This window comes from Musa acuminata, chromosome BXJ2-8, assembly GCF_036884655.1.
Source record: "Musa acuminata AAA Group cultivar baxijiao chromosome BXJ2-8, Cavendish_Baxijiao_AAA, whole genome shotgun sequence".
Lineage (NCBI taxonomy): Eukaryota > Viridiplantae > Streptophyta > Magnoliopsida > Zingiberales > Musaceae > Musa > Musa acuminata.
The window spans coordinates 39,005,121-39,025,510 of NC_088345.1; the positions used below are offsets into that span (position 1 = coordinate 39,005,121).

Genomic DNA, 20,390 nt, shown 5'->3' on the forward strand with positions numbered 1-20,390 from the left:
AACATGCAACTCATTTTGATGGAGTAAAAAAGATGATTCAACTTGAGCATCCAAGTTGTAACGTGGATAATGATGTTGATCAAATGCTAGCATTTATTTATTAGGGAAAAACATCAAATCTCTCTTATTGTCGTCTTTTATCGAGTCATAAGTGAAGGTTTTACACACGTTATCTTCACGTCAGTATTGCGTTGCGTTGCGTTGCGCCTAGGCAACATTGCATTCACCGATCGGACAGAAGACGTTATATACTCTTCTTCTTCCTGAAAGAGCTCAGAATTTTGGTTTCTTCTGATCCACTCCACTTCAATCCGTAACAAGTTATATACTCTCCACCCATCCGTAACCAGATGGCCGGCCACCTACCAATGTGGGGTCCGCCATTGTATGTAATATGGTAATCTTTCTAGTTCGGATAAAACGGGGTCCACCACGCAACGTGAGAAATTTTGTTTCGAGTTGTACAAAAAATAATGCTTCGTCACCAATCCAATTAGGATCCCAAGCTCTGATCCGATTGCATCTCAGCATATAATATGACATGCAGTATCATAAATTAGCCTTTATATGATCACACATATAAAACAATTAATATGAGCTAAACTATTTGTCCTAATTACAAGAAAATTAATATAACTAAGTTATATCATATATTTAATAATAGTAAATATTTCGGGCCCACTCCAGCTGAACTTACTTCCTAAAAATGGAATCCATCAAATATTTCACGAACCTTGATGCATTTCCTAGGACAAGTCACCGTGTGACAGGATGACTGGCCCACACCTGTCCACCCGTCCGACTCTAACAAACTATTATACGGCAAGCTTTGCTACGCTTCAGGCGTCGCCAAGTCGCCGCGTGATGTACGCGAACGGACGGTTCTTAACGCGCCTCCCCAAGCGGAGTCGTCGGTGGAACGACACGTGGCGAGAAATCAGCGGAGTGGTCTCACTGAGGCAATGTGCCCACCGTGTCACCAGATCCGCGTTTCGGGCCATTAAATATACGTCCCTCTTCTCCGCCCCCACTCACCACTCTTCGCCATCCTCTGCGATCCGTTGCCCCGAGAAGATGTCGACGCTGACGTTTCCCGATTCCCTTCCTTCCCCCGCCAACGACTGCGAGCAGCTTCACAAGGCCTTCCAAGGTTCGTTGTTTCCCTTTCTTCGTCGTCGATCCACACGCGCACGACAAAGAAGCTTAGGGTTTCGATTCCGTTCTCACGAACCTATAAGTCTCACGGATCCGATCCGATCCTTCACCTGGACCAGGATGGGGCACCAACGAGGGCTTGATCATCTCCGTCCTCGCCCACCGCCCGGCCGCCCACCGTCGCGAGATCCGCCGAGCCTACGCCGAGATCTACGGCGAGGACCTCCTCAAGGCCCTCGACAAGGAACTCACCCGAGACTTCGAGGTCGCCTCCACCTACCTCTGTTGCTTTCTGCTTGCGTTAAAGATCTCTCCTTTGTCGCTTATTTTTGTCGGGTTTTGGTTTGGAGCGCAGAGGGCGGTGCTGCTATGGGTGCTGGACGCCGCGGAGAGGGACGCCGTGCTGGCGAATGAGGTCGTGAGGAAGTGGAGCCCTGGAAACCGGGTGTTGATTGAGATCGCTGTGGCGAGGACGGCGGACGAGCTGTTTGCGGCCAAGCGGGCTTACCAAGCTCGATTCAAGCGGAGCCTCGAGGAAGACGTCGCCGCACATACTAATGGAGATTTCAGAAAGGTGAATGGCCAATGTGATTGTTACTTCTCATCTTGCTTGATCTATTGTTTGCTTAGTAGTGATCACACTGAAATTTGCTTCCTTGATCCAAATTTTATCTCTATTATGTTATGCATTCTCCAGAATGGCAAATGCCATGCTCTGTTTCATTGTGGGTTAAAGAGAGATCTAAATATTAACTTTCATTGTTCACTACCATATAGAGAGTGATTACTGAGCTTTTGTGCATGTGTGGAACTGGGAATTAAAGTTGACAATTTAATGTTGGCAAGTAATAATCTTCTGTAGAATTCTCTCTCTTTTGGAATTGATTCATATGTGATTTATCAACAAAGCTTAAGGATTTTAATGGATTATTTCTAGTTGTAATTGCCATTCAGTCCACCTTCAATGCTGTTGACATTGTACTAATTTCAAGGAACAATCTTTTGGATCATTTTGTTGGTGGGGATTTTAGGCATAATTTTAACAACAACAAATTAATTGGTTGTATTTTTTTCGCCTAAGTGTGATTTTATGCAATCTGAATATGCTTATCCACAGAGACATGAAGCAGTTGTTTGTGTGTGTATGTTTAGTGTGCTGCTGCATGTGATTGCGCTTCAATGTCAAAAACTTATTATTCTAATGTCTTTTCTTTATGTTTTGCAACTGGAGGGTTATTCATTCAAAAATCTGAAGAATTAAAATGCTAGATAGTGGCAGATTCAGAGAGAACTCTATTTGTGTACTCCTTTGGCTATTTAATGTCCTTAACTTATATCACTTTCTGTCTTCTTTTATGTACTCCTTTGCAACAGCAGAGTCATCCATTCATGTTAATCTAAAGAACAAAAATGTTAGATGATGCCATGCTTTAACAGAACTTCATAGATAAATTTGGAGTCTGACCATATGTATCAATACCTATTATGAATGAAAGTCTTAGAAACCAAATGTCAACAAAAGACCTCTCTCGAAGCAAGACTATTTAGGATCGACTATTTACATTATAATTCATGACAGTGATGTATATAATGACTGCTATTTCAGGTTGGCTACATGGGTGATGTAGCCATGCTTGTACAGAACTTCATAGATAAATTTGGAGTCTGACCATATGTATCAATACCTATTATGAATGAAAGTCTTAGGAACCAAATGTCAACAAAAGATCTCTCTCGAAGCAAGACTATTTAGGATCAACTATTTACATTATAATTCATGACAGTTATCTGTATAATGATGACTGCTATTTCAGGTTGGCTACATGGGTCCACCTAGTAGTTAGTTGCATATGTTTTTCATCCAAATTGATGACATATTGATGTACATGATCTTGCATTATATTGGATGCTTGTTTAATTTTTTGTGAGAAGGTTTAGAGTTCTTCAATTGTTGCACTTCTTAAACTTACTTGGTAAGTTACATGTTTTGTAGCTGCTTGTTCCACTTGTAAGTTCATATCGTTATGAGGGATCTGAAGTGAACACATCCTTGGCGAAATCAGAGGCTAAGATGCTGCATGAGAAGATTAAGGGTAAGGATTACAACCATGAAGAAGTTATTAGGATCCTCACAACAAGGAGCAAAGCACAACTGCTTGCAACATTCAATGACTACAAGAATCAGTTTGGTAATCCAATTAATAAGGTATGTACCACTTATCAGTTTGGTCATCCAATCAACACTCACTGTTTCAACGCAATCTGTCAATTTGACTCGCCTATAGCTATATACAAACAATTCTTTGCTACAAGTTAATTTTGACTATCATGTCACTTCACATTTTATTTTGACATTCTTCTACCTATTCTAAGTATTTGTGGTTCCCTTCCTATATCCATATTTTGCCATCTCCATTCATTAGTCATACAGCATATGCAAATATTTTGATTCTCTAATTATATGACCTTCACACTCTACATTATGTTTTTACTGGTCATTCTCAGGATTTGAAGTCTGATCCAAAGAATGAGTTCCTATCAGTGTTAAGGGCCATCATACGCTGCATCACATGCCCCGAAAGATATCTTGAGAAGGTTATTCGACTCGCCATTAACAAGATGGGAACTGATGAGGGGTCTCTTACTCGAGTCATAACAACTCGTGCTGAGGTGGACATGAAACAGATAAAAGAGCTGTACCATAAGAGGAACAGCGTGACACTCTATCGCGCCGTAAAAAAAGATACTACTGGTGATTATGAGGACTTCCTCCTTGCATTGATTGGACATGATGATGCCTGAGTTAGTTGTTGTGATGAATAAGGTCTTGGTGTGTGTTAGTGAGACACCACCATTATCCTCAGGTACAAATCACTTGGTGTGTGCTGAGTTGTGAACCTGAATTATGCATCAACTTCTTTCCTACTTCTACACTTGAGTTACCAATTGTGGTTCCTTTTCCAAGTCTCGTCCACATGCAAATTATTGGTACATATATGGTGGTTCCTATGAAATTGAAAGGAAGAAAGATCACAGAAACACAAATTGTGGTTCCTATGAAATCATGTAATGTGGTGACACTTCACTTTAGTCACACACCATCAACAAATTGAGATATACGGACCTTTGCCGTCTCGTAGTCTTAGTAATCAACTATGAAGAAAGAGTGGATTCGCAAGTCATCGAGGCATTAAGCTGAGAGTTCTTCGATAAGCCAAAACTACATGAATAGGTAATTATATATACATAATAGTGTAAACTCACTATAAATTCTAGCACAAAAACAAATAACATGAAAACTTGCAATACAAATAAAAACCTGTTAACCTTTGTAAGAAAGGTTAAAACACTTGACACCTTCCGTTAGTTTCAGCAAGAGGAGGGCCAAAAGGATGTTCTCTTTACACTATACAATCACCAGCTCTAGACAATCTCATAACGGCAGAATATTCTAGCAGATATATAGTCAAGCAATTGGGAGCAAAATTGCTTATTTGTACAAAACTCTTACAACTTGGTAAATAAGAACCTCCTCCACTCTTACAGTTTGAACTCCAAGACAACTGTTTCTACTGACAACAACAACAGACACTCAGCTTCCAGATTTTACATCACTTCTTCATTCGTAATCGAGAAAAGATTCGCTTGCAGTATGGGTTGGTTCGGAGGGCTGCTTCATGAGGAAGGCTGGCCTTTTGTAGCGCTGTGTAGAGAGAGCCCTGCATCGGTAAGAGAATTAGGAGAAGAAGTACTGGTATATTATTGCTAGATTAGTTAGATATTGAAACCTTGGAATTTTCAATGGCAGATCGGATGACATAGTTTGCATAAGGGTCTTGCAGTAATTGATCAAAATGGGACACTGAAAGCAATTCGATTATTATAGTGGCTCGATCATCTTCGCCAAAAGTTTTCAAACATTTTTCCACCACATTACTGCTAAATTTCTGTACAGAGAGCTGCACATACTTCCCTTCGAATTGAGATACCAGATTTGCAGTCGCTAAAGGGTTTTTAAGGTCTAGAATATACTGGACGACATAATTTCTGGAACAAAATAGAGACCTCATAAGTTTGATAATGCAATAGCAATGATGGAGCTTAATAATATAAACCAACCTAATTTATGTAAATGAAGAGTGAAGAAGACAAAAACTAAGAATAATTTAAGGAACCGATCGATACAGAAAATATAAGCAATAGATTCAACAGACTAAAAGTAATTTTGGACTGTTACTTGAAATGAGTGTTGAAGAAGAATATTCCATAAATCATTTAGATCACCAAAAAAACTTGAAATCCAGGAACAGCTCCATTCTATGCCCTAGAATACCACAACCAAGTTGACTGTCTAGGCAGCATAATTACAGAATTCCTATGCAGAACACGTTCAAAAGAATTAGATGCCATTGGGACTTCTGTTTCAGTGAAAATAAAACAAATCACATACTAATATACCTCAATTTTCAAAAATTAATGTTTAAATACCATACTACTCAACCTAACTAAAATGCAAATAATATTAACATCTCTGTTTTTTCTTACCAGCATATAATATTGTCAAGGTTAAAAGGCACTAGTTTCCAGTTCATTAAATACAACCACAATCAAATACGTTATGCTATAGACTTCAACAATTTATGGTGAAAAAGCATAACCCAGTAAATGGTCCAGCTGAAAAAGTCAATCAGATGGATAACCACTACTGCCAATAATTCTTTCCATTGGATAGTGGATATCTTAGAAGAACTTGGATAGAAAAAGCAATATGTTCTATTTCTATTTGCCCTTTATCTCAATAGTTCCCAAGAACTCTTTTCGGCATGTAAAATTGGATGGGTTAATGTGAGTAAGATTCAACATAAGGTTCAGTACACTAAGAGCTACATGCAAAAGTCCAGATGAAAATTTATGAATTTGCAGGCTTTCTCAAGAGAACACCATTGATGATCATAGGGATGTTAGTTGACAAATGGTCACTATTGAGAATAACTTACTCCACAATGCACCCAAAAAAACAAGTTATCTATACTTTGTGGCAACAAAATAATCATCCAAGATCAGCGATCAGATAAACAATGACGAGTCTAATGAAAGCATATAACCACTTTATAAATTGCCTCAAGGACTTGAGTATACGCTTGTATAACTTAAAACAGTTATGAATTATGTTACGAACTGCAGACTGCTTTAAACAGCTGATCCATTATATAAAATAATATCAGATAGCCAGACAGGTATCAAATAGAGCCCCAAAATATATGCTGAAAAACTGGATTCATCACAGTACTTTGTGGCTCATGGAGAAAGAGATGATCAAACAGAGATGAAAAGTTACTGTACAATTTCAAAAAAGCAAGTTATGGTTATAGTTTCACATGTGTTTTACATATTTCAATTAAAATTGGACGGTAAGGTTTCAGGGCAAAATATTTACCCAAAAGGATCTCGAGCAAGTTCATAGCCATTAGCAGAAATTTCTGAAACCAACTTTGCCTGATCCTCTCCAGTTGAATAAGCTATACATTTTTGCAATACACAGCAGCCATGTCGATGTGTTGCTATATCAACACAATACTTTGCAGCAGCATTGAAAATGAACTGCCACATAATATGACAGTTGAAATTAGTAAATCACACAAGAATAAATAAAACCAAGTAAACAAAGAAAGAAAATCTAGAAGCAGAAGAAATTATGAGTTTATTGCTTATGCTAATTTTATAAGCTGATAATGACAACCATGAGAGAATAAACAGATCAAAAGAGATAAATAAAAGCAGATACCAATCAAGGTACCAGCCAACTGAAAGTCAGAAATTTCAACTTTAATTTGACAAATAATACCAACTACCAGTTAATTGTATGGCCCTTTATTTATATCCTTGTTAAAGCAAGTTTACCAAATCCTAAATAAAGCTAGGAGTAACTTCTGGACAAAACTCCAATTATTAAAAAAAACATGATTTCACAAAATAAACCAAAGAAGACTATCAGAACTCTTATTACTGAAAACCAACAACTTCTCAAAACCAAAATATAAAAAAAGTAAAACTTCCTACATCAAAATAACTCAGATATATAATTCTGTAAATATCCCAAACAACCACTAAAAAGCATGGTTCGTCATGCCAACTTATATTGGGCAGTACATACGATACATACTGATCCGATAGGGGACCAACATGCAGAATATATTGTACCGAGCAATCCATAATAAGGGACCCTGTATCACCTGAAACAAGATGTATACCAACTAGAACGATCAAAATCCAACCATTAACGATCAAATTTCGATTAATACCGATCAATGACTAGGATTTGTTGAATTTAAACGATCCATTTGACTGTTTGAACCTAATCTAAGGGTTTTTTAACCCTTTCTACCCCCTCATTTTCTCCTCTTTCACACTCTTCAATTCATCTACTCTCTCAATCACTTTTTCACTCATATATTTCTCTCGTTTACACTCTCTTGAACTCCACAAAATTATGAATTGTAGATTGGATCAAGTTTGGGGGACTAATTAAGGGGGATTAACACCTAAATTAGAGAAAGAACTCTCTAATCAAAGGTATGTAGACAACTTCTCAACGCATTCAGCAACCTACTTGGTCCAGAGACATAGCAACGACGTGGACAACAATGCCTCGTTCGACAATGACAATGATGTTGGGGAGTTGATGGTCCCATATACAGAATTTGAAGGTGGTGCATAAACCGAGGAGCAATATTTTACACATGTCACTCAAGATTCAAATCATAAAGCTTAATGTGATAGGTGGTCACTCTTCTCTGAGCAACAGTATGGTTATCAATCTTATAATATGGAGCAGTAGATCAATAACAAAAGTAGAAGTGAAGACATTATTTATGCTCCACCCTAATACATGTCACATTTATACTTGCCTAAAGAGCCGCCTCAGATACGTGTGGATCACGACGATCAAACTACAACATCACCACATTGATACACCAATGGCATATAGTGTATTAATATACTATTTCCTGAGATCAATTTCAAGATTAGGTCCGACAAACATATCAAATTAATATACACAATATATAGGATCGAGGAACCCAATCCACTACCTATGGAATCCCGTCATTCTTCTTAGTGGTAAAACCAAGTATATCCATCGATCAATTACTTAATTCATTTGAATCTTAAAGCTTAAATTATTTAACAAATAATTTAACAATTTAAATCAATTCTTTATATACAATTCAATATCAACGAAAGAACGATCTAAAAAGTATCACAAAACTACTCCTCAAATCCCAAAAAAAATATATACTACTATTCTTTCCTAATTTAGATTATTTTGTTACAATTATACTAAATTTTTATTTATTTCTAACTTAATTTTTTTTCTATTTTTTAAGAATAGAAAAAAATTTAAGTTATGTACTATACGATCAACCAATCGATATACCAGAATCGATAAGACAAACCTTGCTAAAAGAATGATAATAGTTCATTTGAAGATTCCACAAAACAATCATATACCATAAAATGGCTTGAATTCAAAACGACTTATACCTACATTCATATATAAGACCCTAAGCTATTGAGCCCTACATCAACTAACTAGTTCTCCAGTAGTAAAAGTTAGAAACTAATTAACTTCCTAACATCTTCTATCTATAACTTTATATTGAAGTTTACAATATTCTTATAGTATTGCTTGTATTTTCTGACCATTCCACTGTGCATATAGATAGTCAGACACCTGTATAAAGGCAGACAAACACTTAGAATGACATACAGTTAGTCTAATTCATGCATAAACAGAATAAGATGCATTCACTTCTTGAAAAGAACAGCTAATGCTTGCTATATCAACAATCTGCCAACTGAGAAATGATGCTTGCTTCTTGTTCTGCTTCTCATTGACCATTTTCAAAATTCTTAAATCTCAGAATGATTAGGCAAGTAATTCTGTTTAGACAAACAAAAAGTTGAAGGTATTCCACTACTGGTTTCAGCAATACTTTCCCTTCCATACTCACAGTCCACCACCCAAAAACGATATCTTTTTGGAATCACTCATTGGGAACACTATATATGATTGCCTTTGTCACTGCAGGACTTTTAGATTGATATGAACCAAGAATATTGTCACTTTCTCACAGCTCATATTCCCACGGTGAAAATACAAGTACAAGCCAACCACAGAAAATTTTCAACTGTAACAAGCAAAATTAAAAAAAAAAATCAAGATTGACCAATAGTTTGCTACTCTGTTGTTTTCATACTAGTATCATTTCTCTTGTTATATTGCATATAACAAGCTCATGTTTGTGGTATACATTGATCTCAGTATATAATCAACAATAAGAATTTACCTGTGTAATGTTACACCAAATCAGTACCAATAATGTGGTCGCTAAGAGTTGACAAAGAAAGTAACAGCCAGGTTTACAAAATAGGATGCAATCAAATTTTCACTAGTAAAAAAGACAATATCCAGCTCTTATTAAATGAAATTTAATTGGGGAAAACCAAATGTTTGTATACAAGGTCAGATCATATATAGCTTAGGATGTGGCATACCAAATACTAAGAATGAACCTAAAATGCATATGATGTAACCTTCAGCTTCAGATAATCACACATAAATGTCTTATCGATACAATTTATCTTTGATGTAAATATAGATATCCTGGAATCAAAGTACAGAGTACAATACAATACTGCTGCCTCAAGTACTATGAAATCCTGCATATGTAGGGTGGTCATAAGCCCAACAATGTTATTACCTTTTCTGTGGAACTTAAATTTAAAAAATGTACAGATAGAAGCCTGTATTCTCCTCAGCAAGACTAACATGGGAGACAAACATGTATCTGAAGCATAAATGATAGAGGTATCTAAAGAAACAGGACACGTCCAATGACAAGAATTTTGATGAGAGGAGTTCCAAATACACCTAAATCCACAATTTCATACATATCAAATGCTAAGAGGTAATAGTATCTAATTGCATCAATTGGAACAATTAACAATTGGGATTGTAAGGAAACTAATAGCAATATGAACAGAACAAATGATCAAGAAATGAGAAACCAACATTTGCAATGTTCACAATAAGAGAAAATGATAAAGAATTCAACAAGGGTACATAGCAGTTAATTAAACAATGCACTCCAGTTGCTCTGCTTGAAGGTTCTTTCAAGTGACAACCATCGAAAAGAATTTTTTACACAGTATTGGATGAAGATGAACATTGATTAACAAAAATATTGAAAGGATAGAAGAATTTGGAAATACAAAAAAGACATTTGACAAATACTTTATGAAAACCATTTAAAATTTTCAGAAATAGAATAAACAAAGTCAAAGTAAATGGCAAGGTTAATGGCCAGCTAGCTATCTTAATTACATAGATAGGAATAAAGTTTGGAGTGATTAATCATGAAAATTTTTCTAGGGCCAAGTAACCAATACCTTATTGTCTTCCACCTTAAAAGATTCCAAGCAATGTTGAAGCACATGGCTGCCATTTAAGTCTTTGATTAGATCTAGAAACCCAGGTTTTATGGCTGATATGACCAGTGCAATTTGCTGCCTAGTTTTAAGGCTACCTATCAATTTCTGCACAGCCCTTGTCCTGAGAAATGAATTCAAATAATGTTATTAGAAAGTAAGGATTCAAACATTTAAACATTAGCAGAACAACTTACTGCTAGAAACCATGCATGCTAATGAAAGATCCAAAATGAAATAAATTAATATTGGTAGGCGATGAGCAAGCTGTAATTACCCATGAATGTTTAGGGAGATATTAACAAGATCAGCTGGATCTTCCTTCAACAAGAGGAGAATCTGCAGCAGTTGTTCTTCACTGCATACTTCCAGTAGCTTCTGCATGAGATAATTCCCAAAGGGATCGACCATAAGTTCTACAACATGATCAATGACACCATTAAAAATCATATCAATCTGATGCTTCCCTTCATCAAGCTTCCGCTGCAAGGATCGACACCCGTGTTGATCCTTTGCAATATAGTATGTACATCCTTTGACGCCCATCAGATTATCATACTTCAGTGGAAGAGTCAGAAGCATACTTTGTGCATGCAACTGTCCATCAAACTGTGATCTTTTAGTCCCCTTCAGGTTATCAGTCCATTGGTTCCTCACGTAATGGAGGCCCTTCCCCTGTATAACTAAACTGTCATCAGATCCAAATGCCTCCATGTTCCTAGGGAGCCTCACCGACTGAGGTCCTACATTAACAGGGGGCGACTTCATTGGTCTATTCAACACCTGATAGCTGTGATGTAACTTTGAGGCATCCCAGTTGGAATCTACTCTAATCTTCTCCGACGAGAAGTAGACATCAGAAAATGGGTAAGGACGATTAATAGGGGAAGCAAAACCTCCACCAAAATTTCCCTTATAGTGAGAATTTCTTCCCAGAGTACCACCGCCAACCAATTCGGTTGCTCCATAAGGGAAATTCTCAAAATATGGGTCAACTAAATCTGCATCTACAGGGCAATGCTGCTGCAACTGAGACAAGTATGGTTTCTTATCTACATTAAACATCAGAGAGTTTGGAAGAAGGGAATGGCAACAAGCACCATAACCACGCTGAACAAAGCTTTCCATCGGTACATCATCGCCATAATCATTCTGGAACAGAGAAGGGTTGGTTGAGATGTTCTGTTCCATCGACGCCGACATCGGTCGATGACCAATTGGTAATTTTGGATCGACTCCGAGGTGGACATTGTTAAGCTTGTCGAGCAAGCCAAATTCCAGGAACATCCGGTCCTGCGAATCAGTGGGCGTGCGCTGTCGAACGACTTCATCGACGACCCGGGAGAGCCTGCCGGAGAGCAATCCCGACTCCGACGACGACGATGACCCCTCCGAGGGAGGGGGCGGCAGGGGCGGGAGGCATGCAGGGCTGCCACCGCACAAACACCCATAGCCATGGACATCACGAAGCCCATGGAAAGGCGATGATAACTCGTCGAGGCCGGCAAGGTACAAACCATGGGTAGCGTGCATGTCACCGTCGCCGCCACAAGCATCGCTATGGAACAGACGATGATGGCGACGACGACAAGGATGCTGATGATAAAGACGAGGGGATGTAGCACGGGGGATCTCGTTCAACAGCATCTCCATCTCCCTCTCTTCTTGCTTCCCCATCCTCATGGCTTCTTTGCCGCCCTCCTCCTCCTCCTCCAGCATCTCCTCCTCCGAAGAGCCCAGAAACCTATCAGAATCGATCAAGAAAGGGGATGGGGAAGGCGAAAGAGGAAATCGGGGACGGCAAGGGGATCGGGAGGAAGGAGATGGGAAGGGTCGGGGTATTGCATTAGGATCTGCAGAGCACAAAGCAGAGTAGGAGAACACAAAGGGGTAGGGGGGATACACACCGAGGGGTTTTATAGCGGCTTTATATATACGACTGGGAAACAAGGCATCATCGGAAAGGGAAGGCGGGGTTTTCTACACTGTAACTCCACCACAGCATTATTCTTCTGTATAAGCCCCACAGCGAACGCTGACTTTCTTACTTGGGGGCATTTTTGTTTTTTGTTTTGGGAAGTTTTAGGAGATAGGGAAGACGATGTTTCTGTTTCTTGTGGATGAGGAACGGTCAGGTCTAAGTTACTTTCCCTACTAATTAGCAGCAATATATGGTGGGGTGGTTATACTTGACTCGTTCTCTAGTGGAAAATTACCGGATATTTCTGAGATATTTGGGAAAAATCTGAGCTGAGTTGCTGAAATATTTGAAAAACCTTGTTGATAGCATATATTTATTCAAGTTATATTTTCTTTTATAATTATCATATAATTTCACACGTAATCTCTTTATCGAGTGTGAGTCAATCATATATATATATATATTTCCTGACACAACATTACATATATATTCTCCATCAGATCCCTAATTCCTTGCTTGTTTATGCCAAATAAATCATCAAGTAATACTCATCCTAAATCTTGCTTCCTTTACTAATATAAACGATTCTTGGATTCATGTATCAAGAGGGAAGCTGTAAGGAAATGATTTAACTCATTTGTGTCACTTGCAACATCATGGCTAAAGAACATTAGGAGTTGTTTAATTGAGGGCTATTCCTGAGCAGACCATAATGAACAGTAGTAAAATTTTCATAAAAATCTCCTTAAATTGTGCAATAAAAATATCCTTTTTAGGAGTCGTTAAACTTATTCTTAAGGATGTGATTTTGCTGTTGTACTCTTTGATTGTTCAACTTGCAAAGCAACAATATTTGATTTGTGGGGATCACTACTCTCTATATGCACCCAAAAAAAAAAGAAGGTAAAGACTGATTTTATTGTTAAGCCCTCTTGATACTAGCAATCTCAAGTAGTGTGTGAAACAACATTATTAATTTGAGACATTAGTATTCCAAATACAATAAGTAACTTATTGACATATCTGAACATATTATGCTATTTGCTAATCTTTGCATGCCTATTTAACCACATGACAGATAGTAATTAATTTGCTGTTGATTTTACTACACTACTTTCAAGATTGTAATTACTTTTCTTGAAGGTAGAATTGACAAAAAATGTTGTGCTTGTTTTTAAGATCAACATAATTTTTAGCAGCCATGCTACTTTCAATTAGAATCTCTTGTTTAGTGCTCAGAGTTAGCATTGCTGTGCTAAGAATATATCTGAAGTGTTTCATACATAATGCTGCTTTTGAGAAATTTAACTGAATTACTAACTATAACTCATACCCCATTTAACCATATCCACTCAAACTTTAATTGACTCTTGCCATCTCTTTTCATTCTCATCCAAGCTAAGATTAGATTTTTGTTTGGAGTTTCTGCTCTTGATTCCATGAGGTTAAATTGTCTGAATCAAACTAATTAGAAGACTATCTTTGAAATATATCAACAACAAAATTTACCTACATTTAAATTTTAGTGATCATATTAGAGAATGCCCATTTCTTTTTCTAATACTTTCACCTTGATCATCATGCATGCCATAGGAATCATGATCCAAACCAAGTCAATACATGAAATGAAGATTATTCCAAGCCACTAATCATCAAAGGTTGATTATAATATCCAAACCACTTATCATCAACAGCATAAAGCTCTCCTAAAACAGTCAAGGTAAGGAACTTCGAACCCAAGCATGGAGGCCACCATTAGAAAAGAGGGTAACATGTCAGAGAAGACAAACTGCAATAATCTGTTTTAGCTTTGCCATACCAAGTGTTTCTCTCCACGGAGCCTTGTTGTGTTGATGATGTCATTGCCACTCATTTTTCCCACTTAATGGGTACGAATTTTCTCAGCTGTTTTCACCTGTAATCTTCGCCATTTTAAACACATGCAGAGCTCTAGAGAAAAAGAAAAAAAACTTAGGATCATAAAGTAGTTGCAGAAATTGACTCAAGCACAATGGAACTGTTATTCAATCATTAAAATGACAAGCTACTGAAGCGGAATCAATCGTGCTTCTAGCTATCAATAGAAGAGATTCATGTAATCAAACACAGTTCTAAACAAGGATGCTAACACTAGTTGAGCATAAAAAATGTATTCAGCATGATGATAGATGGGACGTCAAAATTAGAACTAAGAGCACAAAGATATATATCCAATCTACATACACGAAGTTGGATATATTGTTAAGAATATAAATTAAGATCATATATCATCTATGGACATCGATAAAATTTTAAGATGGCATTAGAGCAAAAGGTCCTGAGTTTGAATTTTCAGCCAAAAATACTTGTAATGATATCCTGATTAATACAAATTTATGTCATCTCATCCACCATGAGATCAAAAATATTAATGTTATTCGCACAAAAACAAATCTAGAAACTGAATATCAACAAACCCAAATATCTATAATCCAAGAGTTGAGATGATAAAAATTTCGCCTAAACTTGGCTCTCTTATATATGACCATATCCAACTCTCTGTGTTGACAACATGAATATGAGTCCCATGCAAGTCTCCTTGCCATAACAAATGAACGAGCCAAATACATTTTCAGCATGTAGCTGAAGTTAAAAGGAACCTCATTCAAATAGTCTTTGCTAAATTAGATATTAAAAATAAGTTGTCAGGATCAAAAATAGCAAGCTAGAATAAGACATCTTTTGCAGAGCTAACACCAAAAGATACATAAGCATTGTGCATGGCAACGTAAAAGACAGTGTACATATATTTAGAACAAATAAAAACTCCCTTTGTTTGTGAGTTTCTCAGAGTGGTTTTTCTGATGTCCTTGTCAATTCATATTTAAATTCCATGCTTCTCACAGCCTAGGTGGAACTTCAAGAGGAGCGAAAATGCCATGTCCACTTAATTTTATGCATTTTGCACAGATAATTGCTTCTTCAATCTGTTCTCTGACTCTGGAAAGACCCACTTAGGTCCTGCTGCTTTGCTACCTCATCAAGTGAAGTTAGCTTTTTATGAGAAGCAATTTCATTTGGCACTGTGAGATCTAACTAATTACATATATTGTTTGTTGATTTAGAGAAAGAAGCACATTATTAGTGCCAAAAACTTTTGGATTATTTGATCATTCAAAGAAAAATTAGGAGCTTGATTTCATTAAGCAAGGAGAGCATACTAAAAGCAATATTAATTAATTGAAATATTTTTTTTTTATAAACGCATCACTAGAGAATTCACTAGAAAATACCCAAGTAGTTGCAAATACAATTAACAAATTTTTGTTGTTCCAGTAACATATATCTACTTGGTCATGGAAGCAAAAATGAAAATTACTAAAATGAGAAACAAGTCTGAAGATAAAAATCAGGGTTTAGAGATTTTTCAGCACTCAGAACAGCAACTAATTTCATTGTGGGTTTAGATGTGAAGTTGGATAGGAGACCATGGATAAAAAATGTAATACTTCTGCCCTAAAACTGCTTTCTGAGTTTATACAATGAACTAAACTTTGCTACTTAAAAAATTAACAAGATAACTACTGCATCTGTAACCTAGTCTAATAGAGCATCTGATAAGGAGCAATTTAGTTTATATGTTACTTGAATAAATTTTATTAGTTTATATGTTATTTTGCACATGTCATAAATTATCATATGACAACATCTACTCAAGGCAAAGAAAAGGGAAACAAATGCAAAAAAGAGTGGAAGAAATAAAATTTATTATTGATCGAGGATTATAAATTTTGATGGAAAATTTTAAAGATTTATCTCTACTATCAAATATGGAAGTCTATCAATCAAAATATCGTCAAACAAAGGAAGGTTATCCTTCAAATCAAGTCAAGAATATTATCTTCTTCGTAGAAAGCAATAGATCATATATTTAAGTTGATGCAATTGTAATTTTTATTATACTATGATTTCCTTTTTAATATTGTGCACGAGCCTATAAAAAGGGGTTAGAATATTATAATGCATGAAATAGAGATGAATCAATGAATCTTATTTTTGTTCGAACTTGTGTGTGAGTGATGCGATGTCACAATTATGTTTTCGATGATATGATTCAATCGCCCACGTATCGGAGGTGCAAGGCCTTCATCTTGATAGTTATCTCTTTCTTTTTTCAATATTTTTCGGCTACTATTTTTCTATTCTTTTTCTTTTTGATTCCTCTATTATCAATAACATTGTTACTCATCCTACATTAGCATCTTCAATGTTAGCCCAAAAAAATGACACTATCAATCATTTCTTTTAATTAGGGACCTGAGCAAGGTTTGCTGAGACGAAAACTGATAGAATCAAAACATTTCATAAGTTAGATTCTACATATAGAATATATACATGCATATATATGTATTATTACGAGCGTATATGCTTTTGCATTATGCACAATATCAACCATGTTCCTATTCTAGAACCTTCATGCAGAGAATGAACAAAGCACATACGATTCAATACTGATAGGGAATGTCCCCACACCAACTGCAAAGCAACACCTGGCAGCCACAAGGAGCTGATGTGGAATGACCCAACACGTGTCCGAGGGGGAGAAAGGCTGACTTGGCAGACGGCGAACGATTGACTTCGTGCCGCTCGGACCGTGCAGGTCGACCCGTGTTGTCAGGAGAGCATACGGGTCGGCCACTCTCACCGTCATGCCGAACAAGGACAACGGAAGGCATTAACGACCCATGCATTTTCGGATCGGCCCCATAGGTATAAAAGCCGACCCCCTGACCCACAGATGGGGATCGAACTCTTTTCACCACAAAAACCACTTACTGACTTAATCATCGGAGGAGTCGAGTCAGGAATCCCACTCCCGACGTCGACCTGTCATGTAGGAACGTGGCGTAAGAGGCACAACTCAAGGCCCCCCTCAACTTGGCACCGTAGACGCAACAGGGGCGCAAGAGCCAATCCCCGATCCAACTTCATTCATCTAACCTCCTTGCCCTAAGAATCCTCGTGGATGACCTTGCACTTTCGGGACAGGACCAAGCCATACCGATCTCCAGGTACATAACAAATACCTAATCTTATTCCGACATGAAACTTAATGCATTATATGTCATCCAAAATGAGGCACCGCCTAGAACAACTTAATTAAAAGAAAATCCCTGCAACAACATTTGCCGGATTGTAGAAATGGAAAGGCAATTGCCCCATTCTTGGGCAAAATTCTGACTAAGATATATCATTCCTTAAGCATCTCAAGTCCACGAAACTACAGATTACACATATGAAAACTGAAGCGAATTGTGAAGCAATGTACTCCATCTTTTGAGTCGATTGAAACCATACATGTCAAAAGTCTCGTTGAGCAGAAATCTCCAGAAGTTTTTAGTACAAATATATAGGATATAGCAAAAATTAGAGCAGAATGTCGAAGAATCGCCGAGGAAACGCCTTTTAGTTTCACAGGATTCTGCATCAAAAAGGAGTCAAGACTGGATACAACCAGATCTCACCTCTTCAGGACGCTCTCGGCCGCCTCCTCGGTGACCTGCCCCCCCCGAGCAGCACCTCGTGGACCTCATCCGACAACTGCAAACGTCCTTGCCAGAAAGAAACAACAAAAGAGTTGGAGTACGGTCTGCGATCAGAGACCAAACATCAAGAACTCAGTACGACAACCACAGGATTTCCGCGGGACACGAGACGTACCTGGTGCGGTCAGCGGGAAGCAGGCGCCTCCGATCAAGTCAGCGGATCATCCGTTGAGGCCCGCGGCTTCCTTGTCGGAGCGCTCGTCTCCATCGTCTTCCTTCCCTCCCTTCTCTCCCTCCCCCTGATCTCTCTATTTCTTATCCACAGCCGTAAAAAGACGCTCTGTTGTCTAGTGTGTGCGTGAGAGAGAGAGAGTGAGAAAGGACTCACGACAGATCCACCTCTTTCTCCTCCCACCCTATACAGTCACTCGCGGAGCCTGCGATTCGCTTCGAGGTCGAGGGGGTGTTTCTTTTGTGTTAGATCACCGGTTACCCTACAATGTCGTGACAACACCAGAATTTGGGGATCCTAATTCCACGTAGTTCCAATTCACCCGCTTCCGCACACTCTCCTGATCCCGTGGATCCCACTTCTCATGCCTTATTTGAGGGCGCCAGGTCAAGTTCCCACAACGTCTCATATACAATACTATATATATATATGTATATGTATATATATAAACATACATATATATATATATGTATATGTATATGTATATATATACATATATACATATATAAATACATATGTATATATATATAGGATATATAAATGAATAAATTTAAATATTTAAAATTGAATGAATATCGGAACGTGGCCGGGAAGACAGAATATGATATGAGTAGATGCTTTGTGGTGGGGTCATAATGTTGAGGAACAACGACAAGGTTGCCTGTTGGGATAATTAACTTTTTCTTTTGTTCCCCAACAAAATCCCTGTGGATAATTAATTCTTTTTGTCTTTAGTTGGTGTCTTTTCTCGAGAAGAAGCATCAAACTTTTTTGGTATTCCAAATAGATGTTATTTTTTACACCCACAGATTGTACATCTCAGTGGTCTCAGATATCCAGTGGATATCTTACTTGCCATTAGAGAAAGATATCGCATCGTTAATCTTCTTCACTAGAGTTAGTCAATAGGTGTTAATGGTCCAAGTATTAAGATTATAAATAATTAGATCATGTCTCACTTCAAATCTAAGAAAAGTCATGCCTAATACATAGTCCAAGATATCTATATTTCTAACTCTGGTTTCTTTTTATTTTTTTAGGTAAATAATTTATCAAAATTTTATTAGCTAAGCTAATTAATACATTTCAAAATATGTCGGATGAGGATTTAAGTTTTTAATCTTTGATAAGTATATATGATGCACATCACTTAACCAATGTTTTAGATATAAAAATATAATCTTTAGGTCTAGTACCATCATCAAAAAAATATTATTTAAAATATATCTTCTTGAATTTTTTTAATAATCTACATTAACCCTTAGCACCCTATTGTTTTAAAAAATAGTGTAATTTATACATCATAAATTTTATTTCTATACGGTATCATATTTCTTTTTTAACAAGTCACCACAACAATTCAATTCAAGCTTGCAAGGAAAAAAGATTTTTAATTTAAATTTTTTTCAAATCTTAATGTCTCTCTTGATAGATTATAAGATCACTAACTTTTTTGACAATCGATCACATTCTAGGATAAACCTTTATGCTCTTCAAAGATATTATAATAAACCTTTATGCTCTCCAAAGATATTATAATAAACTATCAAAATTTTTACCAACTAAACTAATCAACAAGAAATGAATTATTATAAGATTTAAATAAGAGGGAGAGTTTTGGTTCTTAAGCCGACTCTCTTTTTCCTTCCCTAAAGGAAACGAGAATTTTCTATCATATACAGTATTTTTGTTCCAAAAGGTTGATAATAAAATATAATATCTATTATATACTTAGTGCGAGGTCAAATTTTGATTGTTCATCTAACTTAAAAAGATTAAAGATGATCTAGTCCCTTCTGAATGTCATAAGCTTTAAGAATATTATAGTAAAAAAATATTACTTTAGATTGATAAGTGGGAGAGCATAAAGATTTATCCTAGAATGTGATCCTTCTTTTAAGTCATCAAAAAGGACTTAAAGATAATTAAAAAATAGAGAATATTTAGCTATAAAACTTAGAGAGCATTCAAATATCTCTTTTTGTTCAAATAACATAGAGAAGACAAAAATTAAAACCTCATATGATAAATTTTATTCTTAAAATATTGATTAATGGTGGTACACCTG

The 20,390-nt window shown here is 36.9% G+C and overlaps 2 protein-coding genes and 1 long non-coding RNA gene across 4 annotated transcripts; 1 reads left to right on the forward strand and 2 right to left on the reverse strand.

Moving 5' to 3' along the window:
• The first annotated feature begins 991 nt into the window (after positions 1-991).
• On the forward strand, positions 992-4,086 carry LOC135619449 (annexin Gh1-like). Its single transcript, XM_065121460.1, has 5 exons — positions 992-1,150; positions 1,275-1,420; positions 1,511-1,729; positions 3,149-3,361; positions 3,661-4,086. The coding sequence occupies exons 1-5, from the start codon at positions 1,075-1,077 to the stop codon at positions 3,955-3,957; spliced, it is 951 nt and encodes a 316-aa protein (XP_064977532.1). The 5' UTR covers positions 992-1,074; the 3' UTR covers positions 3,958-4,086.
• Positions 4,087-4,550: 464 nt separating this feature from the next.
• LOC135619450 (putative pumilio homolog 8, chloroplastic) lies at positions 4,551-12,732 on the reverse strand. 2 transcript variants are annotated; one of them, XM_065121462.1, is made up of 5 exons: positions 10,922-12,725; positions 10,606-10,768; positions 6,593-6,756; positions 4,944-5,202; positions 4,551-4,874 (listed from the first exon to the last, which is right to left on the reverse strand). In XM_065121462.1, the coding sequence occupies exons 1-5, from the start codon at positions 12,361-12,363 to the stop codon at positions 4,767-4,769; spliced, it is 2,136 nt and encodes a 711-aa protein (XP_064977534.1). In that variant the 5' UTR covers positions 12,364-12,725; the 3' UTR covers positions 4,551-4,766. The 2 variants fall into 2 exon arrangements, with proteins under 2 accessions (XP_064977534.1, XP_064977535.1); XM_065121463.1 differs by lacking the exon at positions 4,944-5,202 and having other exon boundaries at positions 10,922-12,732.
• A 1,432-nt stretch (positions 12,733-14,164) lies between these two features.
• LOC135619451 (uncharacterized) lies at positions 14,165-18,547 on the reverse strand. The gene is made up of 3 exons (XR_010489395.1): positions 18,266-18,547; positions 18,070-18,156; positions 14,165-14,515 (listed from the first exon to the last, which is right to left on the reverse strand). It is a non-coding gene; the product is annotated as an uncharacterized LOC135619451 (long non-coding RNA).
• Between the last annotated feature and the right edge of the window lie 1,843 nt (positions 18,548-20,390).

Bases quoted from the DNA above. Each gene is read 5' to 3' on its own strand.
- LOC135619449 (XM_065121460.1), top strand. From the start codon at position 1,075: ATGTCGACGCTGACGTTTCCCGATTCCCTTCCTTCCCCCGCCAACGAC. The intron at 1,421-1,510 runs GTCGCCTCCACC...TTTGGAGCGCAG, and splicing joins AACTCACCCGAGACTTCGAG to AGGGCGGTGCTGCTATGGGT. The intron at 3,362-3,660 runs GTATGTACCACT...GGTCATTCTCAG, and splicing joins TTGGTAATCCAATTAATAAG to GATTTGAAGTCTGATCCAAA.
- LOC135619450 (XM_065121462.1), bottom strand. From the start codon at position 12,363: ATGCTGGAGGAGGAGGAGGAGGGCGGCAAAGAAGCCATGAGGATGGGG. The intron at 6,757-10,605 runs GTATTGGTTACT...ATTATGTGGCAG, and splicing joins TTAAGGTGGAAGACAATAAG to TTCATTTTCAATGCTGCTGC. The intron at 4,875-4,943 runs GTTTCAATATCT...TTACCGATGCAG, and splicing joins CTGCCATTGAAAATTCCAAG to GGCTCTCTCTACACAGCGCT.